The sequence below is a fragment of the Xiphophorus hellerii genome, chromosome 9, assembly GCF_003331165.1.
Source record: "Xiphophorus hellerii strain 12219 chromosome 9, Xiphophorus_hellerii-4.1, whole genome shotgun sequence".
Lineage (NCBI taxonomy): Eukaryota > Metazoa > Chordata > Actinopteri > Cyprinodontiformes > Poeciliidae > Xiphophorus > Xiphophorus hellerii.
The window spans coordinates 8,138,245-8,159,523 of NC_045680.1; the positions used below are offsets into that span (position 1 = coordinate 8,138,245).

General features: G+C 38.3%; 1 protein-coding gene across 2 annotated transcripts in view; it reads left to right on the plus strand.

The window, feature by feature from the left end:
* The window catches only part of exoc2 (exocyst complex component 2), a 59,019-nt gene that overhangs the window by 30,939 nt on the left and 6,801 nt on the right, over nucleotides 1-21,279 (plus strand). For both annotated transcript variants that reach the window (XM_032571550.1, XM_032571549.1), the window contains exons 7-22: nucleotides 2,505-2,585; nucleotides 4,043-4,188; nucleotides 5,943-6,024; nucleotides 6,132-6,234; nucleotides 8,732-8,850; nucleotides 12,743-12,856; nucleotides 13,098-13,222; nucleotides 14,456-14,524; nucleotides 14,624-14,781; nucleotides 14,882-15,003; nucleotides 17,007-17,068; nucleotides 18,052-18,132; nucleotides 18,277-18,336; nucleotides 19,147-19,208; nucleotides 19,294-19,363; nucleotides 20,312-20,428. In XM_032571550.1, the coding sequence (XP_032427441.1) occupies nucleotides 2,505-2,585; nucleotides 4,043-4,188; nucleotides 5,943-6,024; nucleotides 6,132-6,234; nucleotides 8,732-8,850; nucleotides 12,743-12,856; nucleotides 13,098-13,222; nucleotides 14,456-14,524; nucleotides 14,624-14,781; nucleotides 14,882-15,003; nucleotides 17,007-17,068; nucleotides 18,052-18,132; nucleotides 18,277-18,336; nucleotides 19,147-19,208; nucleotides 19,294-19,363; nucleotides 20,312-20,428 (1,571 nt within the window). The remainder of the gene's footprint in view (nucleotides 1-2,504; nucleotides 2,586-4,042; nucleotides 4,189-5,942; nucleotides 6,025-6,131; nucleotides 6,235-8,731; nucleotides 8,851-12,742; nucleotides 12,857-13,097; nucleotides 13,223-14,455; nucleotides 14,525-14,623; nucleotides 14,782-14,881; nucleotides 15,004-17,006; nucleotides 17,069-18,051; nucleotides 18,133-18,276; nucleotides 18,337-19,146; nucleotides 19,209-19,293; nucleotides 19,364-20,311; nucleotides 20,429-21,279) is intronic.

A 21,279-nucleotide genomic window follows, 5' to 3' on the forward strand; every position in this document is an offset into this window, starting at 1 on the left:
CTGCTAGTTTCGGGGTCTGCAGACCTCATTAGGTTTTTTGCTATCACAATAAATAACAATTTGTATCCTGTTAGAGAAGCATCACAATAATGATAAACAATACAATAATAATCTATCCCAAGTTATGAGTTGAAAAAAGGAATGGTGACCAGATACAAACTATTTGTAAAAACTTTTAGAAACCATTACTGCTGCCTGGTAGCAATTTAATGCTATATAACTTTTATTTTATAGAGTCAGGACTGCATTTGATCATCTCTAGTTTAAAATCTAAAGTTTGTTCAAACCTCAACTGGATAGTTCTATACTGAATTCTCTCTAACAGAATTGTATTATGTGAAAACAGAATAAATGGTGATACACCAGTCAGCTGACCTGTGATCGAAGTCTGGCAATTTCCTTTGATTAGCTTTGACTGGTGATCATCCAGTCAGATAGTGAAGAATCGGTTTTGTTTTTTGCAATTCAATAATTAAATAAAAACTAAGAATAATTTTCTAATCTTGTAATTCCTTTTTTTTTTTTGATTGACTCTAAAATACTATGTTTATCAAGAAATCAGCAGTATTATTTTCTTTAAAAAATAAATTAATTGGAAACAGCAGGTAATTCTCTCACTTCTTTAGGAGGTTTCATCTCAAACAAAATGGGAAATCAATATCAGACAGCAAAAGCTCGATTATTGCATCGCTAATTCTATAAAACTATGTTGATTTTTTGCAAAATCTTTCCTCTATTTATGAAAACCAAAATCTGGGTAATGGAGTGTGTTTTAGATTTTTTTACAAAAAAATTTTTAAAAAGAGTTTAAGGGCTATGGAGGAGATAATTTAGGCCTAAATGTGTCTCAGATGATGCACATATAATTTTCAATCAATTTCATCTTTTACTCTGTTAATGTTCTTATATTTTAATGTGATTAATATTTTCACTTAAAGGGAAATGTCTCAGGGTTTTGTGGAGCATTTTATCCCTGCACACTGTTTGATCGCGGAGCCTGAGAGACGAGCTGTGCCGACTCTTCTGAGACATTCTCTCTCTGGCTGATTGAATGAGTGACAGGCTGCGAGGGAGGGGCAGGTTATTTCTGCTAAAATGTTGAAATTTGAGGTTTTTCATTGTTGTGTGAAAAGGAAGTCTCCCAGTGATGCAGGAAACGGAACAGCTACCGTGGTCCAAAAATGAAAGATTCCCAGGGCCTGTTCGCCGCGTCCCCAGCCCCAGCAGGAGTCAAAACATCTCCAGCTTTAGAAACCAGGGACACTGTATTTTTATTTTTATTCTCTTTTTTTCTTTTTTTTCCCCTCCCTGAACGGTTCCAGGAAGCGGAGTAGGAGCTGCGGCTCTTCCTCAGGACCTGCCTTCGTGTGTTCTCCGGATCTTGACCTGATGTTTAGCTTAACTGTAACGTCATCAGGCCTCTCGGTGGGAGAGGACAGGCAGCTGGCACTGGGGCAAAGGGCAGTCTGGAGACATGAAGCAGACCTGCAGTGTGTGTGTCATCCTTTGTTTTTGGCCCTATCAATCCTGCATACACACACCATCTCTGCTTATTTCCGTCCTAACCTGCGTTCAGTCACATTTACTGCTGGCTTGTAGTGACGTCCTTACTGATTATGCACAGTGTGTTTGAACATTGTGTCTCAGTAATGCTTCTGTCTGTCTGATTCGAGCTTATTTATTTATGGGAATCTTCCCTTTCTCCTTCTTTTTTAAAATCAGCTAAAAGCTATTTGGTGTAAATGTTTATTTGTCGTCTTCATTTTTTAGATAGAGTTCTTCTTCACGATGGTGTCGCTGCACAAGTATGCAAGAGATTGTCTTTTAAAGCCTCCCCACCTCTTCGCCACTCTGTCAATAAACTCACCCTCAGCTCTCAGCACCCAGCTGCCCACTACTGAACACCATTTATTTATTCACTGGGGTAGCCCCACCACTCTCTCCCTCCTTTTTCCCCCTTTTTAGTTTTTTTTTCTCTTTCATTCCGCCTTTTTCAAACTCTCTTTCTGGTATGAAGCTCTTCATGCTAAGTGATGGCTACAAGCCATCAGAGGGTTCCTGCCCCCCTTTCACTCTCCTCTGTGCCGCAGTCACTTTTGGCATAAAAGCGTGTTATTTTTTCAAACAAATGAGACGTTTTACATTCATATTTACCCTCTCTTAGTCAAAGGGCTTTAATGTCCCAAAACCACCAAACTGTGCTGTTAATGGCTGTAGTTGGGCGACTTGATCCAGGCCAGTGCGAGGTCACGTCCTGGCAGTGTGGGAACAGTCACTGGTGGGTTCAATAGCAGCATCTGTGAGTGGAGAACCAGTGAGGTTATCTCACATCTACCACTGAGGCAGAGCCTGTTTGTTGTTTTACCTTCAGTTCCTGAAGCTAAAAAGGTCCATATCTTTGGTGATGTGTCCCACTGCAGTTAAGAAAACAGAAATAATTTTCATATGTCTGTTGTAATTATGTTTATAATTTTCAGTCATTAAAATTATTAATACTCTTCCAGCGATCCACCAGAGACTGGAATCAGATGGAACAGAGAAAGTTGAGGGATCGATGACCCAGCGACTGGAAAACATCCTAAATCGTAAGTTTGATTTTAAATTTTGTGGAACGAAACTGATGATGATTGTTTAAAAATTTACACCAGGTACATGGTCTAGATGGTCCAAAGACCATTATTTATTTTTTTAAGTTTTTCTCCAGGTACACATACACATTTTGTTCATTTTTAACCTACTCAGTTGCACATATTTTTTATAGTTACACTTTATTTATGTAGAAATTTTGCCCTTATTGTTCAGTAAATTTATTCTTTTCTGTTTTCAAATTGATGTTTTAAATTTTGCTTATTAATTTTATACATATTCTTAGCCATTTGTATCTATATTCATCTATTTTCATTTAAATGTAAGTATTAGAGCACCACTTAAAAAGGAATTTCTGTTATAGGTAAAGTGACTGGGCAGATTTGTTTTGCCGACAAGAGAGATCAGCAATAATTTAAAAATATAAATATAAAAAATATAAAATCAGTACATACACGCACAAAAGAGATCTTTTAAAGTTACCTTTTGGAACTGACAATGCTTACGTTCTGAATAGAATAGATATGTTAATCTATTCTATTCAGAATCCTTATACAAAATAAAAGTATTTAATAGGAGAATATAACATTATTTTAGTCTATAGTAGAATAGATTTATTCATCTATTTGACTATAGAACAGATTAGATCAGACAAAGGGAACAAAAACGGACTGACTGTGCCAGAAAATTGGAGTGATAAGTGAAAACTGTAACCTGGACATGTGTGTGTTCTTTCAGTGCCCTGTTGGTCTTCCCCACTTTAATAAGCTGATCCCTCATCAAACCCTGTGTCCCACCCTTGTAGGTCATACATGATAATGAGGCCACTCTAATGTGAGGTCAATAAGCTGGCCCTTTTCTCTAAGTGAAGAGTAAATAAATCTCTTAGCCGGACATATCTTTCATCCCTCCGAACCCGGACGTAAAGGCCCATGGCACGGCAGAAATAGAGCTTCGTTCATCCCCCCTCCAAAACCTTGAGCATCAAACACACAGCACCAGTCAGCCAATCACAAATCAGCCTAGTTAAATATCAGTTCCTTAATAAGTGAGACTGGTGAGTGAAAAATGTTAGATATTAGTCTTTACTCAGCCTTTTGCTGTTTTTCCTTCAGGGATTTTGTTGTGGGTGGGGATTTTGTTTTGAATAGAAGAACTTTGTTTTTTTTCTATCTGACGGCCCAGCTGAGGCCACCCACGAAGCCCCTTAGTTCTGCTCAAGTCCCACCAAGTACGCTAAGAGATAGTTGTCACTTTCTTTTGAGCAGTGTAGTTCTTGCTCCTATTCCTCTTTTTTTCTGTCTAAAAACATCCCGAGCAAGAGGAAAACCAGAGACCGGGAATATGAGGGAAATGTGGTGTTTAACATTTATTTATACAGTATCCCAGTTTCTCATTTTCTCCCACCTCCTTCACTCTCGCTCATAGCTTTTTCTCACCCCGTCTTTTTTCGCAGGAGCGAGCGATACTGCAGATACTCTCTTCCAGGAGGTCCTCGGACGGAAAGACAAGGCTGACTCCACACGCAATGCACTCAACGTGCTGCAACGGTTCAAGTTTCTCTTCAACCTGCCGCTCAACATAGAACGTAACATTCAGAAGGTACTTTACACGAGAAATCCCAGCATGTAAACAGAAAGTACCAAATGCAAAATTAAACCCATCTGATCATTGCTTAAACACCAGCGTGTTGATGCTGTCTCCCCTCAGCAAACCTGTTATAGAATATATGAAAACTTTATTCTATTTTCTCTCTTGAGAACAGAGATTAGAGGTTATTAAAATGAATGCTTAAAAAAAAAAAGAAATCGTTAAAATATATTTCATTGCTTTCCAGGATATTGCCTTGTGCATCCTTAGAAAAAAGCCTCCAATATTGGTGCTCATTTCATCTAACATTTTGTTCTAAGTGTCTTCACTGGGAGTGGTGATCCCATTTCTTAAAGGTCTTTCATTCAGATGAGAAACCTGCTTGTTGTTACATCTGCAATTACTAAACAAGGCATAAAAGCCATAAAAGATATGCAAAAACAACTCTTAGCAAAGCCGTCAAGGATGTTTTAAAAAACACTGGGTTCCTGGTAGATCACAGAGGTTCCCAGGAAGGTCTGAACATGTAAAATACTTCCGTAGCATAACTGTGGTGGATTAATGGAAAGATTGCAGAGGATCGGAGTCTGGTGTGGAGCATGAGTGAGTAACACCATTGAGGCCCTGTGCACACCGACATGGCCTGGTTGCCAAGAATTTGAACCAGGGATTAACTACAGTGATTTCATTCAAGATTCTGGAATATTTATCAGCCCAGCGAAATACAAGTTTGCACTGTAAAAATGATTTCTATGTGCCAAATCCATGTTTGTGTTGATAAACAATGTAAAGTTTCATTGAGTCTTTTTTTGTCCATCGGTAGTAAAGTTGACAGGTAAACGGAAACACATCATACTAAACATAGACAATTATTTTTAGATAATAATGATAAAATAAAAACTGAATCACAGGTACTCACTTGAAGGAGATTACCATGTATAGTAACTGTTATTGTGACGACTGTTTTGCCAAACAAGGAAGTGACACTTTTAAATGTTATATTTTCCTCAACAAAGGTTGAATTGTCCCCTACTTATTAGTCTTGCCCTGTTAAGGAAGTTAAAATGTGGTCATATATTTTTTGGCAGATGTTTTGCTCTTGACTCGAAAGAACACAAGGCCTTCAAAAATATTGTGCATTTTCTTTAACATTGGGATTGAAATTTAACATTTTTGCATTGTGATAACTCACATTTAGCATGACACTAGATCATCTTTTTAGTAGATTCTGTAATTTTGCAGAACCTTTTATGAGAACAAAATCTACATAAAGCAGTCAAGGGGGAAGGTGAGATAGCCTGCTAACTACTAAATGCCTTGGGAGCTGGCTTGTCCGTCTGCAATAATTTTAACTCCTAACAGATAACATGCCAAAATGTATGCATTTATTTTTGTGCTGCATTTAAGTTTTTTGTATTTAGTGTTTCCAAAGTCTGTCATAGAGAAATAGAAGCTTCCTCACCCGTTCATTTTTATTTACCACTTTTGTTTGAAGATTGATCCTAAAAGTTTAAAGATTTCCTGGCTTTATTTTAATCCACATTTAGCATAAAACACTCGCCAATAAGACACAGGTTTCAACTCTTTTTCATACAGTTTCGACTCCGTATGTCCTCAGTTTGTCTTGTGTATTTGTTTTGAGGTCCAGCCTGGGTGACTTCAACCAAAGGGTGGAGCTATAGATAGTTTAGCACAGTGGGTGTTGTGATTGATGAGTTATTTGGATCAAAATGCTGCATTATTAACAGATTTTTTTTCTCTCCCAGGGAGATTACGATGTGGTGATCAATGACTACGAGAAAGCCAAATCTCTTTTTGGGAATACTGAAGTTGCAGTTTTCAAAAAAGGTTTTTTCTACATTTTTTCTGCACTTTCTGAGGGGTTTTGCCCCAACAAATAAATGCCACAAAGTAATTTGATGATGTTAAAAAGCTGTTTCCATTTTGTGCTGCAGTTTATGCTGAGGTTGAGACCAGAGTCGAAGCACTGAGAAATCTTCTGTTGGAAAAACTGCTGGAAACGCCGTCAACTCTTCACGACCAAAAGAGATACATCAGGTCTCCTTTCAGTTGTCTAATCCTCGCTGACTGTTCTTCATCATCTGTCTCTCTCTGTGTGTCTGAAACCTTTGATTTCTTTTACACAAAGGCTTTGCCCTTGTGCTTTGAACAGTCATTATTTTGCGTTCAACCTCAAAATATCCAATACAAAGTCATGATAAATCTTTTATATTTTGTTCTTGCTCACATTTTGGTTACTTTTATGTCTGTTTATCTTTGTTTACTAAAACTTCAACCTCTATCCACGTCCAGTTTTTATTTTTTTTGCCTCTCACTTTCCTCTGTTCATGAATCTTGTCATCTTTCTTTTACGTGGTCCTCTTGTTTTTCCTTCTATTTTTCCTTAACTTTTCTGCCTTTCTTTCCCTCCTTTTTTCCCCTCCATCTAACCGTCCGCTCATACTTGCGGTCGGTGCCGATTTATTATTGTTAGTACCAACCTGTCAGGATCACAGAGACCAGCTCCCGACCACATGGTAACATCTTTCATCCTGGTGCATTAGGCACAGCTCCTAACGCCCACTCAGCTCCTGTTTACCCTTCGTGTGCAGAGTGGGAGCTGGGTGCATTTCTTCGTGTGGGTCTCACTCAAACTTTTAAAAAGATGCCACTTAATGAGAAACAAACGAGCAGCTGGTTTTGCCGGATGACGGCACAAGAAATGAGGCCAAATCTCAGAGGTGGAATCAACTGACATCCCAGAGGACGCTTTAGGGACGTCCGGGAAATCAAATCTCCTTGGAGATAAATTAGGATTACCAGGATGGACTGGAGTTCAGATGATCAAAGGAGAGTCTAAATGCCTAATTCATGCATGGCTTTACAAAAACGTCATTTTATTTTAGTCACGGAAAAAATGTTCCTCTTGAATTATTTTTGCTAAATACAAATAGGTCTTTGATTTTTGTTATTTATTTATCTATTTGTAAAAATAGTATCTACTGTGTGATTCTTTGCTTGCTAAGAGTTTTTCATTTTATTATTACAAAGAACTGTTAAACAGATTTGTAGTTATTAAACTTACTTTTTTTCTGTGGTAAGATACATAATTTACCTCATAAGGAAGAAAGATATTTTTACTTTTGCTTAAAATAAAAATTTTGCTTTCAATTTAAGGGGGAGAAAGCAGAAATAATTTTTCTGGCCCTGATCATTTCTATTGCACATCTGTACTGGACATTTCTTTTCCAAAAGCAAGTCTTTTACTCAGTGTTATAATTTTGTGGGCAGACTGCTTGGAGCTAAAATTACTTGTTATGTTTGATGCAACATTGCAAAATTTACTCTGCATATGTAGGAAATCTACAGAAACATCAGGAAATAAAATCATCTCCAGTGAAATCTTTACATATACTTCTAATTGTTTTTCTCTATTTAATATAAAAAATGTCAACTATAATTATATCATATTTTTTCTTATTTTACTTATGGATTAATGTTTACATTTTAGTCATACTTATTTTTTTGCTTGTATTTATACACACTTATTTTACTTTATTTTTTTTCTCATATAAAACTTATATATGCAAGTGTTTTAGTATTTCCTTAAGTTTGTGTTATTACTTTATTTATGTCACTATGTTGAAAACAGAAACTAGTTTAGTTATTTTAATTCTTTGTTTTTTTTCCTTCCCTACTGCGTGACGCAACTAGTTGTTTCGGCATCTGTCATTTTATCGCAGAATTATAAGGGTTTTTACTGGATTTTTATTTGTCTGTATTGTTTAATATGTCTTCACCATAATGCTTATTACAAAACAATGTATTGCTAATTCTCAAGCATAAAAAATAAAGACAACTTTTCCAAATGCTTTTTCTAAAACAAAAAAAAGTTTTTATTTCACACCAAATTCATATATTTATATTTATTATGTGTGTACATTAAGACCAAAGTGGAAACAAAGACACATTCCGTGTTTGTGTGCACAAGCTTGGCAAATAAAACTGATGTGAAGTTATTCTTGCCTTGGTCTAGTTGTAAAATATTTCATTTACATGTAATCAACTTAAATCTCTTATTCTTTTTTTCCATCTACCACTAGGGGTGCTAAGCTTTCAATTTCTTTCCTCTGCAAAGAAATTGAAAGCTTTTTTCTGATTGAATATGTGTTCATGGCAATTTCAGGCCCAACAAAATCAAATTTTGTTTGTATCGCTTAATGTTGTCTATCCCCACTTTAAAGGTTTTAACTCTCTGTAGACTATTTATAAAATCTACATAAAGGCATAAAGACACTTCAAAGGATTGGGTAATCAAACTAGAAAGCCAATAGTGCACCAGCTCTGTTTATCAATTTAATCTGACTTTACCTTATTTTACCATCATTAAAATACATTTCTTTGCTCTTATGTTGAGTACGTGCTGGTAGAACTTTTTAGATTTGGGAGATCTAGGTGGCGATCTATTGAGAGATTAGCACAACAATTCAGCCATAATTCCTTCAGTCAGTTTTATTTTCTATTACTCATTTCCCTGTCTGTTTCTACCCTGTAGGTACCTTTCAGACCTGCATGCCCCAGGGGACCCAGCCTGGCAGTGTATCTATGCTCAACACAAGTGGATCCTGCAGCTGATGCAAAACTGCAGAGATGAGTTCATCAGCGGTGGAAGAGGTGACTAACGGCACATAATATTAGTCTTAGCCTCCTATTTTGCATTTCCAATCATGTCTTTTGAGCCTAGAAGGAGCAGAAGGAAGGGAAATCCAGCTGCGCCTCCGTCACTCCAGCCCTCTGCCCACATTCCCGCTTCATCACTACCCTCCCCACCCCATTCTGTTCATTGCTCGCGTGTTTATTTTTTCACCAGCATATGAATAAGATGAAAGCAAGGCAGCGCTGGCTTCGGATTTGGGTTTCAGGGCCTGATATGTTGCCACACACACACAAACTCTCTCCTTCTGCCTCACACACAGCTTCACAGATGGATTGGAACAATTAACCCCAATTAAGCTGTTCCTCTGTTAAAATCAGCCAGCAGAAAAATGTGGATGTGAAACTGTCCGCTCAGGAAGACCAGCGATTCTCCGACCACACTTCAGACACATACATGCAGAAAAACACTGCTAGAGAGGGGGCTGCTTCACATTGTACAGCTGGAACGTAAACATGTCTAATGCTAAGAGTAACAGAGATTTCCGGGGCTCTGGCTTGATTGATTTGGGGTTTGGTTTATTTTTTTGCCTATTCACCTTAAATGTCATGGCAGACAAAAACGAACATGCAAACTAGAAATTGTGGAGTTTTTCAAAAAATGATTTGAAAAACCTATATCTGACTTTCCCATTTCTACACATTGTGGAATCTTCTTTTTGCTAGCATCTAGCTTATAAATGAGGTTTAACTGAAAGACATTGAAAAAATCTGTAGGTCAATGCACAGTAAGTTCAACTCTGGTTATAACAAACTTTGTTTAGATTTAAAGTCCTTCATCTCTCGACTCTAGAGTAACTGGTTGCTCTTTCTGCAACCAGTTACTAGTGCTAGTGCACTTCATGTTTTTCTTAGGTGCACCAGTACAAAAGTTAGATGCATCCAGATTTTTGATTGCATCGCATTTGCAGTTTCACAGGATCACTCACTTTGTAGACTTTGTCTGATGATCTGATTATTGCCTCCATGTCAGAGCACTGGTGATGATTTTAGGATGGCTGTAATAATGCTTCAGTTCTTAATAATGCTTCTTCATTGCAATATAGATGTGATTTTCAATGTCTTGGTGTTGTCTTTGTCTCGGCTATGTTTTACTCAGTCCTGTCTTGTTCTCTGAAGAACAAGACAGTGAAAAAGATGCAGGATTTTTTAACAGTGCTCTGAACATATTTATTTTTATTCAATCTTTTCACATTTGAAATTCTAGATAAAGGTTTTTATGTTTAATGAAATATTTCAAGATTTTAGTCTTGATTTAGATATTTTTTGTTTTAAGTTGATGAGAATTTGTATTATAACGCTTGAGGTAGTAAGTCCTGTTTCTCTCCTGCTTAACACTACATCTCTTCCCCTCTCTTTCTGTCTCTCACACACATGCGCACCAACACACACCTGGTTATTGTTTACCATCTCCTCTTTTCACTCTTCAACTGTGAGAAACCTCTTGAAACGTCTCTCCACCCAGCCACTGCCTGAGCGGCCATCATCTCAAAACCACATCCCCTGACCCCAGTCTTCCTCCACGCCTCGCTCACCTTGCCACATTCACCCCCCCACCCCCCAAACACACACACACACACACACCGTCCTCAACCCTCTTCTGAGCGGTGCCTCCACCATCCCTTCTGCTGGCTGCTTCCTCTTCCGCCTTGAATGACATTCAATCACACGTGGCGGGGATCATTATTTGTCTTTGATGGGTCAGTTGTAAAGACAGTAGCTGAAATCATTTTCTCCATCTCCTTTGCTTCTTAGTCAAGTTTAGAGACCAAAGGCCGTTCTGGTGTTCATATCGCCCCATTAATCGCTTGCTGAATTGTTCTAAATGCGAGATCCAGCCATCCATCTTTATCAAACCATAAACGGGAACGTTTTCTGACTCGTGAAGAAGCAGAGCAGCACAAGTTGCTTTCATATGACTAAACACTTCCAGCAAACCCCATTGCTGCCATCTGATTCGAGTCGGCCCAAGTCATTTATAAACTGAGCTACTTAAACAACACTTCTGTTCCCAACATCAATACAGCTGATCAGGAATCTTGGCCTGTAGTTTAGTGATGTGTGAGTTTGCTCTGCCAAGATGACAGTTCCCAATCCTTAACGCCTTTTATTGAGATTTTAAGTGACAGACCAGCACCAAGAAGCCATGAAAAGCATCAGTTTCACATGTACTAATTAAAACCTGAAAAGAACTGTGTGTTAATACTCAGACTCTGATAGAGAGTGAAGGGTTGTCAGTCTATCACATTAAAATGCGTCTGATGTTTTTATTAGTTTAATGCCTCCACCCCAGTCTTACATCTTTTTCAGCTTCTAGCAGCTTTTTCTTTCAGGAATATTCTGCATATACCTCCACGAATCTTCCCATCAACCCCAACTAATTCCTTGTCCCTTAGACGAAAAGCATTCACTCTTCCTAGTGTGTTTAGGGTATGCATACTCCAGCCAGCCTTTATAAAAGCCAAGCTTGTGAAGTGCAAAACTATTATTTGTCCTGGCAAAGGTTTCTCTGAAACTCCTCTAGAGTTGCGATCGTGGCCTCTTGGTCTGTCAGTTCCGTCACACAGTCATGTCAGTTCTTTTGTCAGTTTTTAGGGGTATCAAAGTAGATACATATACAAGTCACACTCTGATTTTCATAAAAAAAAACAAAAAACATACAATTTCCTGCTGATTTATAATTGTGCACCTCTTTATGGTGGTCAATAACATATATCGAAGCATTCAACTATGACATTTTAAAATGTAGAAAGGTCTAAGTGATAAAAATATTTTGACACACTTTGAGACGAGTGAGTTCATCATCTGCGATCTCACGCTTCAAACATAAATGGGAAGTATACAAGGCATGCATGCATTATATTTAGCACACACAATTTCTAACCTCTGCATTTTGAGAAGTGACTACACAATATTGTCGTGCAAACACAAATTGAATCCTGCAGACTTCCATGTTTCCTTGTGATCCACAGCCGACACCTGGAACAACAGCAGCTCTCATGCCTGTCAGAAGACAGGGAAAACATGAAAGACAGACTCTGTGCTGCTCCATGTGGGTCGAGTGTGGATTTGCGTGTATGTGTTAGAGATATGTTTACAGATAGTCTGACTCAAATGAGAATTTCCTTACATTTTCTAGGCTGCTGTGTTGTGTGCACAGCCATCTAAACCACAGTTGCTGCTCAGTTTGGGGGATTTCTCAATACTTGCTAACACACTGCAGTCAGTCTCTGAGTCACCGGCGCACTTTTCTCTCTCTATGTGTGTGTCAGACACATGTTTTGGAAATGTGGTCATCCGTCTCCCATCGTTTAGACAAACTCCATGTAGGCGTTCTGCAGCGTTTGCACGAACCTCTCCTGAGTTTCATTTTCACTGCAGCAGCTTTGCTCCCTTCTTGGGTCTGCTGCTCTTTCACTTTCATTCCTGTCCCATAACTTCCACCCCTCCTGCTGTTACTTTTAAGCTTTCTTCCAGATTAATTTCACCAAAGTTATGTCACCTCTGAGGTAGGACCATTTGTCTGCCCTGCAAAGCTGCATCCGTTGTTGCAGTTCCATGGCTCTCTGTTGCCATCTAGTGGATGTCTTCTGCTGGATGTAACTGAGGATATTGTGGACACTTTAAACCCACTTCACCCCTGCACTTGCAGACCCCCATACTCTGGACAGAACTTGGACGCCTCTAAGCTGCGGGTCTGGATCGGAACATAAATAAAGACAAGACAAGGAAGGATTGTTTGGTGTGAAAACCTGCTCAGCTTATCGAGGAATGTGGAATTAGGAATATGGCTCATTTGATTATTTGCTATTTAAAGCATGTGTTGTTTTTTTCTCCTCTCTGCATGGGTCAGTGGGTGCCGGCGCTCTGGATCTGGAGGGGGAAACCCGTCTGGCAGCGCTCGGCAGGCTCGGCCACTCCGCGTCTCTGAAGAGAGGGGGCAGTCTGCGGTCGGTGCGGCCCAGCAGTGAGTGTAAAATCACCCACACACAAAGTGCCGCAGAGGGGCTTCCCTGCCGCTACACTGATGTTTATGTGTGTAACACTTTCTGTCACATACAGTTCTTAGGGGAATCTCCTCTTATCAGCCAGTACAGTAAGGCCACAAACAAAAAATGTTTGTCTTCCAGGAAGGCTTTTGTTGTGTAGTTACCCACATCATGACACAACTTTGAGTTTAGTGAATAATAAGCTTTTCTTTCCTCCAGCGTGGCGCTTTGAAACCCCACAACAGGTGCAGTTTGTGGAGAAACTCTCAGACGTGGTGATCGGTCAGTTGCCAAACTTCTGGAAGCTGTGGATCTCCTATGTCAATGGAAGTCTTTTTAGTGAGGTAAACACTTCAGAGTGAGAAGAGAAAGGATAGTTTAAAAAAAATCAGTTTTGCTTCACTGATGGAGCAAGGCCATTTTCACCTTGGCTCTGGTCCATGATCTGCAGGTCAGATTTAAAAACAAAATAGCACTATTAAGTGCATCAAAATTTCAGTCTTTAAACATCAGTCAACAGTTTCTAAAAAATTTTAACAAATGTTAGCTTAGTGTGTGTCATTTATTTTTTGCTGAATTCAAAACTACTAGTCCTCCAGTTTTCTCTTCTGCATATTTGAATCATCCATCCATTTTCTTACACCCTTATCCCATTGGGGCTGGGAGGGGTGCTGGTGCCTATCTCCAGGGTACACTCTGATCAGGTTGCCAGTCCATCGCAGGACAACGCAGAGACAAACAGAACCATTCACACACATACTCACACCTACAGAGAAAAATATCCTATTCGGAAAAAAAGTAATATGCAGCTTTGCTGGTTAATTTAGAGAAGAAAAATATGCAAGATGTGCCTGGATGTATATGTGCATTAAAAATATCAGACTATTTACAAGAAATTAAAAAAAACTTCAAACAAGTGGGATGTGAAAATAACAGCAGAGTTAAAACTTAAGTCTAGATTTAATAAACTTCTGCTTCTCTTTTGCAAATTTTTCATCCATCTGACCAATTTTCTAGCCCCTGCTAAAGACTTGCTTTCCCACAGGATGGTTCTGCCACCACCATGTTTCATGGTGTGTTCAGGTTGCTGTGTGGTGTTAATCTTCACCCACACAGTGTTAAACCTGTAGATTCTGAGTTTTATGAAGTAAATTTATGACCCCTCTGATGTGAGAATGCTTTGTGTTTCTCCATTGACAGCTGAAGGATGTTGCTAGGGATACATGTCTAGTGATGGGCTTGCCATTTTTTGCAGGGTTTCCAGGAACAATAACATTACCAAGTTTTTCCCCAACCTGAGCCTCAAAGGATGTTTACAAAACTAGACCAGTATAGGCTTTGTGATATCCTTGACAACTCTGTAAGCTGTTCCAGATGCAAAATGATGTAAAACTCTATATTTTCCCATACTGATGAAGCAAACTGAAAATTTGTGTTCCTGTTAGTGGTTATCTTTGTTTTAAAAAAGAAAATGTTTCACCATCTTACAAGTCTCCTCACCTACCTTAGAAAATTATGTTAACTGCTTTTCAAGCTGGACAACTCTTTTTTTTTTTTTTTTTTTTCTTTTCTTTCAGACTGGAGAGAAATCTGGCCAGGTGGAAAAGTCCAAGAAGAACGCCAGACAGAGACAGAATGACTTCAAAGTATGAAGCTTATTTCACTTTGACTTAAGCTTCTTTTGTAAGGTTTGTTATCTGGTTTCTACATGTTTTATTGGTTTGTTTTGTTTTTCATTTTTGTAGAAAATGATTGAGGAGCTGACAAACAGGCTTGTGAAGCTTATTCGCGGCGCTCTGCTCCCCACCACTCTACCGCAAGGAGAGCTTCAGGTTTATGGAGGCTGGGAGGACAAGACAGAGCTGACCGGAGCCTGGTTCACGCAGATCATCCACACTGTCAGGTTCTCACTCCAAGTTTTTTAACATCTGCCTCCTCTCCGCCACTTTGTTAATGACTGGCTTTGGTCATCTGATCTGATGATCTTGGTGCGTCTTGCCCAGGGGTTGTCACGAGGCGCTGTCCACTCTGGAGATCCCGAATGATTTGCTGCAGGTGATCCAGGATCTGCTGCTGGACCTGAGGGTCCACTGCCTGATGGTGACTCTGCTCCACACGTCAGAAGGTGAGACATTGTTTGCTGAGTGGAAGCTGTGGGAAGTGAATGGGGAAGTATTCCCCATTAAACCATCTGCATCTGATCATGTCGACTTCATCTCTGAAAGAGGACAAAGTTTATTTTTATTACACTTTGCAGATTTTTCTGAATTATGGGTTGGCAATTTGCTCTAGTGTTACTTCAGCTGCTGTCCACATGTGCACTTTACTTTAACCACTAAAATAAAACTTTAGAACAGTATTTTTTTTCTTTTTTAGAAAAAACACACACAATTATCACATCATGAAATGTATTATAGCAATAATAATATAATTCTAGATAAATACCTCCAAAAAAAGATGAGAATTGTCTTAATTATTATGCTAATGCTTTTAAGACCAAAATAAAGAAAAGTATTCATGAGTATTCATTTAGGTTTCTACGCGAGTCTAAATTCACAAAGAAGAATATAAAAATAACAATTATTTAAAAAACTACTGCAGGAAACATTGCATGTACAAGACACCTGCCAATTAAGACAAGTCAGATATTTTTGGAGTCCTTCAGCACAGACTTGCAAATCATTTGCAAACAAAACATTAAGATTATAATGGGATTCTTGCATGTTGACTAAGGAATATGCTGAAGTGGTTTAAATACATATATTTAAAAGAGGAATGAAACAAAAACAAGCATGAAAATCAAATTGGCTGACTCAGAGTATGTGATTGAATACTTAGAAATCAAATGTGCAAAACAGCTAATCTGTTAAAAGCAACAGCCATGGATAATGGGTCAGTGATGATCCAGAGTCCTGAAAGAAGAAAATGCTGGAACTTCAACTTGGTTTCATCTCAGTGAACGTTTAGGATGAGAGTGTGGAGAACAAACATCACAGCAAATTTCCTCAGCGATTAATGATTTTTGGGGACACTTATAAGAAAAATGAGCTAGGCATTCTTATCAGTCAATGGAGATGGGATTTCATGAGGATGAAGAGATTTGTCAGAATAATTAATTTAATGTTTTCTTGTGTCTAATGTGTATATGGTGGAAAGTGGGTATCTCATGCTCGATTGGGATTCATCAGTTTGGATGTGATGGTGATGCTCAAACTGCAGAGGGACTGCAGGGCAACAGAGGAAATCAAGTTGTGTTGGTTGATCTAGCATAAAGCTACAGGATGAACACATGTAAAGCACTTTCTGCCCACAGTTCAGTATGGCAGGGGATCTGTGATGCTGCGGGCCTGTTTGTCTTTCAAAGGGAACCTTGTGAGAGAGCCAAACACAAAATGAACCCTACAGGCTATGAATAAAAATCCGGTGGCCTCTGTCTGTAAACTAGTTTGTCAATATTGACTTAGTTTATAACACTGGATGATTTTTCTCCACTAAATGTATTTCAATTATAGTAAAATAAAATAAAGGTTGCACATCTGGGGAAATCACTGTATAAATGCAAACTTTATTGCAAGAAAGTCTTGAAGAAAAACCGATAATTTATTCTCATTTTCATATAACACTTGTGCACAGTAGACCCAAAATACAAGGCAGAATTTAAGGAAGTTACTTAGAAGTGAAGAAAATTACTGTTGATTGATGTAAAGCAGTAAGAGAAATCTCCAAAAACTCTTCAGCATTTATTTTCTAATAAACCATCTGAATTTAACTGCATTGATTTTCTTGCTGGTCAGGATCTTTTTACCTCCTGCAACCTCCAGGGTTATAATGGAGAAAGTGTTATGAGACCAAAACCAGACATGTTCAGTTTCACTTGTGGTTAAGTATGGTCATTTTGAGAAGAGTGACTGGTTTTCGCTGAACTCCTTACACCCGTGTCACATAACACCAAACAATCTGAGGTCTCTACAGAAAGGTAGATTTTCTTTGACATTGCCTGGTTTTGTTTTTTTCAGAAATACACAACATTGTCTCTGTTTATTATCGTTCTTTGTAAATAAGGGATTCTTGTACGGTAAATTGTTCAATGGTTTGAAGTCATTTCTGCATTGCTTCTTCCCCGTTTAGATGTGAAGAGGCTTGCCGAAAAGGAAGATTGGGTTGTAGATAACGAGGGAATCACCAGTCTGGTAAGAATGAGTTACCACACCAAGCAGTGCTCGATCTTACAGAACTAAACGTGATAGATATATTCCTTCCCGCAAACACTTAGATAGAACTAACCCTAATTCAGTACAGTCTTCTTTACTTTATAAACATTACCCTGTTTTTTTGTTTGTTTGTTCTTTAATATTGCTATGTTTTATTTATTCATTATATCTAACAGAATCTAATCTTATCTAAATCAGATCTCATTTCCTTTTAGGATTAGTTCAGGGGCTTTGAATTGAATTGAGTCATTTTGTTACTTGCAAAATCAAAAACAGATTTTATGCAATCATCTTCCAATAAGAATAATACTGTATATCATCCTGTATGTGATTGTCTGAGGGTTAGGGTTAGGGTTAGGGTAGAAGGAATAGGGATAGGGTTAAGGCTTCAGAAATACCTAATTTTATCTCCTATTTTTATAGACTTTATTAAGGTTGATGTCCTAAAGTTTCTACTCTGCTCAAGACAAAATGGCTATCTCTCATTTTTAAGACATGGAAAAAATGTATATAAGTGTTCCAAGTCCATAGTATTTACAGAAATGCAAAAGAAAAAGGAAAAAAATACATAAATCCTTGCCACAGCCATAGGACTTAACAGCATAAGTATCTGCCAGGTGCTTTTTTTCAGCCACAGTACATTGGCACCTTACAGGCCAACGTATCCTAGCGTCAAATCTGACTCTGTAGCATCGTAACTGTCTGAGCATCTACATCACATAGTGTAGAGGAGACAAAATGGTCATGGTTTATCTGTTGTTATGTTGTGAAGCACTTTCAGTGGAAATCACAGATCAAGCTGAAGAAAAGAGAACTGACACCCCCTTACATAATAATGTACTGACTCTTTCATTTTAAAGTGACATGCACCTGCTGCCTGGAAATTAATCTGACTTGCATTTATTCTTCAGCCCACGATTCTAAGTCCTTCTCGCATGTTTTGTCTCATATATTTTTTGCAGCCTTCAAAATTTGAACAGTGCCTGGTCCACATGCTGCAGTCACTGAAAGAGCCGCTGGAAATCAAAGCAGGAGAAATCAATGTAGGTTTTGAAATGAGTGAAAGCGAAGTTTGAAATCCTTCAAAGCAAAAGGTTAAAAATCCCACCTGACAGATTTTTGTCTGTGCTTGACAAATTATAACCACTGATTTAGTTACTTTAAGCTTTATTTCCTGTATCTGTCAGGTTCTGCAGTTAGACCAGGTCCAGGACAAGGCAGCACAGCTCAGCGTGAGCATCATGAAGGTAAAGTGTGATAGAAAACATCTGCAGACCTCAATAATACATGCTTACTTTTATTAGACTCTTTTATTCTATGATTTGAGGAAGTTTCCCAAATAGGAGCCTCAGATCACTGTTTGTACTTTAGCTTAAACCCACTCTAGTTTTCATTATTCTGAATATTCTGGAACAAAATCCACTCATGCCAAAAGCATTTTTGTGTTTTTATTACGTCATGCATGTCCACAGTTGTGCATACATGTATAGATTTACATACATCTGCATGAATCCTTGACATTGTTTCCTTTCTCAAAATATTTATACTGAAGATGTTTTTGTTTTCTTTTTTTCTTTTTTATAAAAAATTTACAAGAAGGAAATTCCCAGTAGACCCAACCTGCAGGTTGCACCCATAAAAAAACCTAGCATGGTTATAAAGTGATAAAAATGGAAAATCTCAACTAAAGTATAAGCTGCTACATGACACCATATTATATTTGCCTTTTCTGCTCGCTTCTGCCAATCACTGCTGAGATGGATGTTTCTCAATCCTTAGCTGTTGACACAGATCAACTTTAGTTGACGGTATTGACCAGTTCCACCTTATGGAATTAATTTGAAATCACAATTGACACAATGGAGACAAAACACATACAATGAAAACAGAACTTTCCTCTGTTTGTTTGTTTTTTCTTCAATGTTTCAGATCTTTTTTTCCACCACTTTTTGGTTTCAAGACAAAGTGGTCGTTTTCATTCATAGTAGCTAATAAGACTGAATTTCACAGCTTTGATGTTTGTGGAAGTGATGTGGATCTCCATGTATTCACCTTAGGTTTTTATAAACTGTTTGGAGCAGCTGAGTATGAAGGCGGATGCAGACTTTGATGTATCTCAGTGAGTATTTTGAAGATTCCTTTTTTCAGTTTTTTAGTTTGTATTGTGGTTTCCTCTGAAAAAGAAATGTCTCCTCTCTGTTCAGCAACGTTTCAGTGGACCTATCCTCTCCTGATCGGTTTTCCAGCATCCAGGAGGGATTCATTCCGACATCTGTAAGCAAATTATTATAGTTTTTACCGAGCATTCTTGATTTAATAACTTCAAGTCCTACAGCCAGCCTGCGCCTGGTAGCGTCACCCAAGCGTGGGCTCGCTATGTAACCCAACTAGACAAACACACGTCTCAGTCACTGGAACCACAAAATGTTATCAGGCTGTTTCCTGGTTGTGGACAAGCAGCAGATACGTCCTTGTTTCCTGTAACTTGGTTGAGTTGTTGGTGGAGGGGTAAAATGCAGGGGAGGCGGCTGGGAGGAAGAGCAGGGTACGGGGTGCTTCTGGTAAAGGGAAATGGAGCAAGGTGCAGAAGGGGTTTCCCCAGCCCGATGTGAGCAGCGGGAGTTTGGCAGCGGAGCTCTGGTGATTGACCAGAGTCGAGACGGATTTCACTCATACAATATTTTGGTGTTTTTGTTTTGAGAACGACTTGCTAAAAAGCATGTGAGGATGTAAACCAGACAGCCATTAATAGATATCAGGTTTCTGTAGCCCACTGTAGGCTCTTATCACTGGAGCATGAAAAACAAACGTGCTGCGAGTGACGCCACATTTCGTGGTTGACACACTACAAGCTTATCACTCAGTCATCTCTCTGTTTCTAAGAACTAGTTTTGGTTATTTAATAAATTTGTATATCCATTTTTACTGTTTTGGAAGGTGAGTTTGTGGAAATTAAAATTAAAAACAAAGTGAGGGAGGGAGATTTTATTGAGTTGATAATCTTGCTTGTTGTATGCAAGATTATTTTGTATAATCTTGCATACAACAAATCTTGTATTATTAAAAAATAAGTACCGATTCATTTCGTCCAGATAGATACATATAGATTGATAGATAGATGAATGAAAAGTGAGTAAAATGTTCCAATTTTAGTGTAAAGTAAATGTTTTTGGCTTCTTTGTAGAACATGGAAGTTAAAATTTGGGATTGTTTTGTGCATAGGAGCAGCGCCTGTTGATCATCCTGAGTAACTGCCAATACCTGGAACGGCACACCTTCCTGAACCTGGCCGACCACTTCGAGAAGCACGGCTTGACAGGGACAGAGAAGATCAATCGGGTCAGTAACCAAAACCGTGGCTCCTTTTTAGGATAGGCATCAACTGCCTCATACATACATTCATGCTGTTATTCTTTTAAGTGGTTTGCTGAGGTGTCTGTAGCAACAAAGCTCTGATCAATGAGGTTCTGTTTCTCAGCAGAGTGATGACTCTTAATCAAAAAAGGTCAATGTCATTGTCTTTAAAGCTCATTTTCACATTTTCACCACTTTTTCTTCACTCACTCAGACACAGTCACACAGTGGCACACAATGACTAATGGCTGAATCACAAAGAAAATAAAAGTTCGGTTGGTTTTCCAGTAAAAACAGTTGATCATTATTTTCTTTGAAAGCTTGAGTTAGAACCTCATTAAGATGTTAAAATGATATGGGTGTTAGACTGCTCTTAAAGGTTAAAATAGCTCTGAAAGTGTTGGTGAAAAAAAAAAAATCCCAACTTGCATCTGGAATAAGATTGTTGCTCTGTGTAGAATTTTATCATCATTAGCATATCTCTGATCAAAAATAACTTAATAAAATGCACAGATCACATATGTAAATTTTGATAGTTTAGCATTAGTCATTAGAAAGCATTTGCAGATAAAATGTTATTTTACTTGTTTCAGAAGTAAAAATTAGGAAGTAACATTAATATAAGTTTCAATTTACAAAACACAACACATTTCACACTGATTAGTTATCAAACAATAAGGCTGAAAAGCAATGGCTGTTTGAAAAACTAAGTACACTTTTATGGCTTCAATGGGATTTAAAATGAAACGGTAGCAGCAAAGTTTTCATCACTTTATCATCATCATTCTGACTTCCACTAACGGGCAGCTTTGGCAGGATGGAAACTTAGGGTGGAT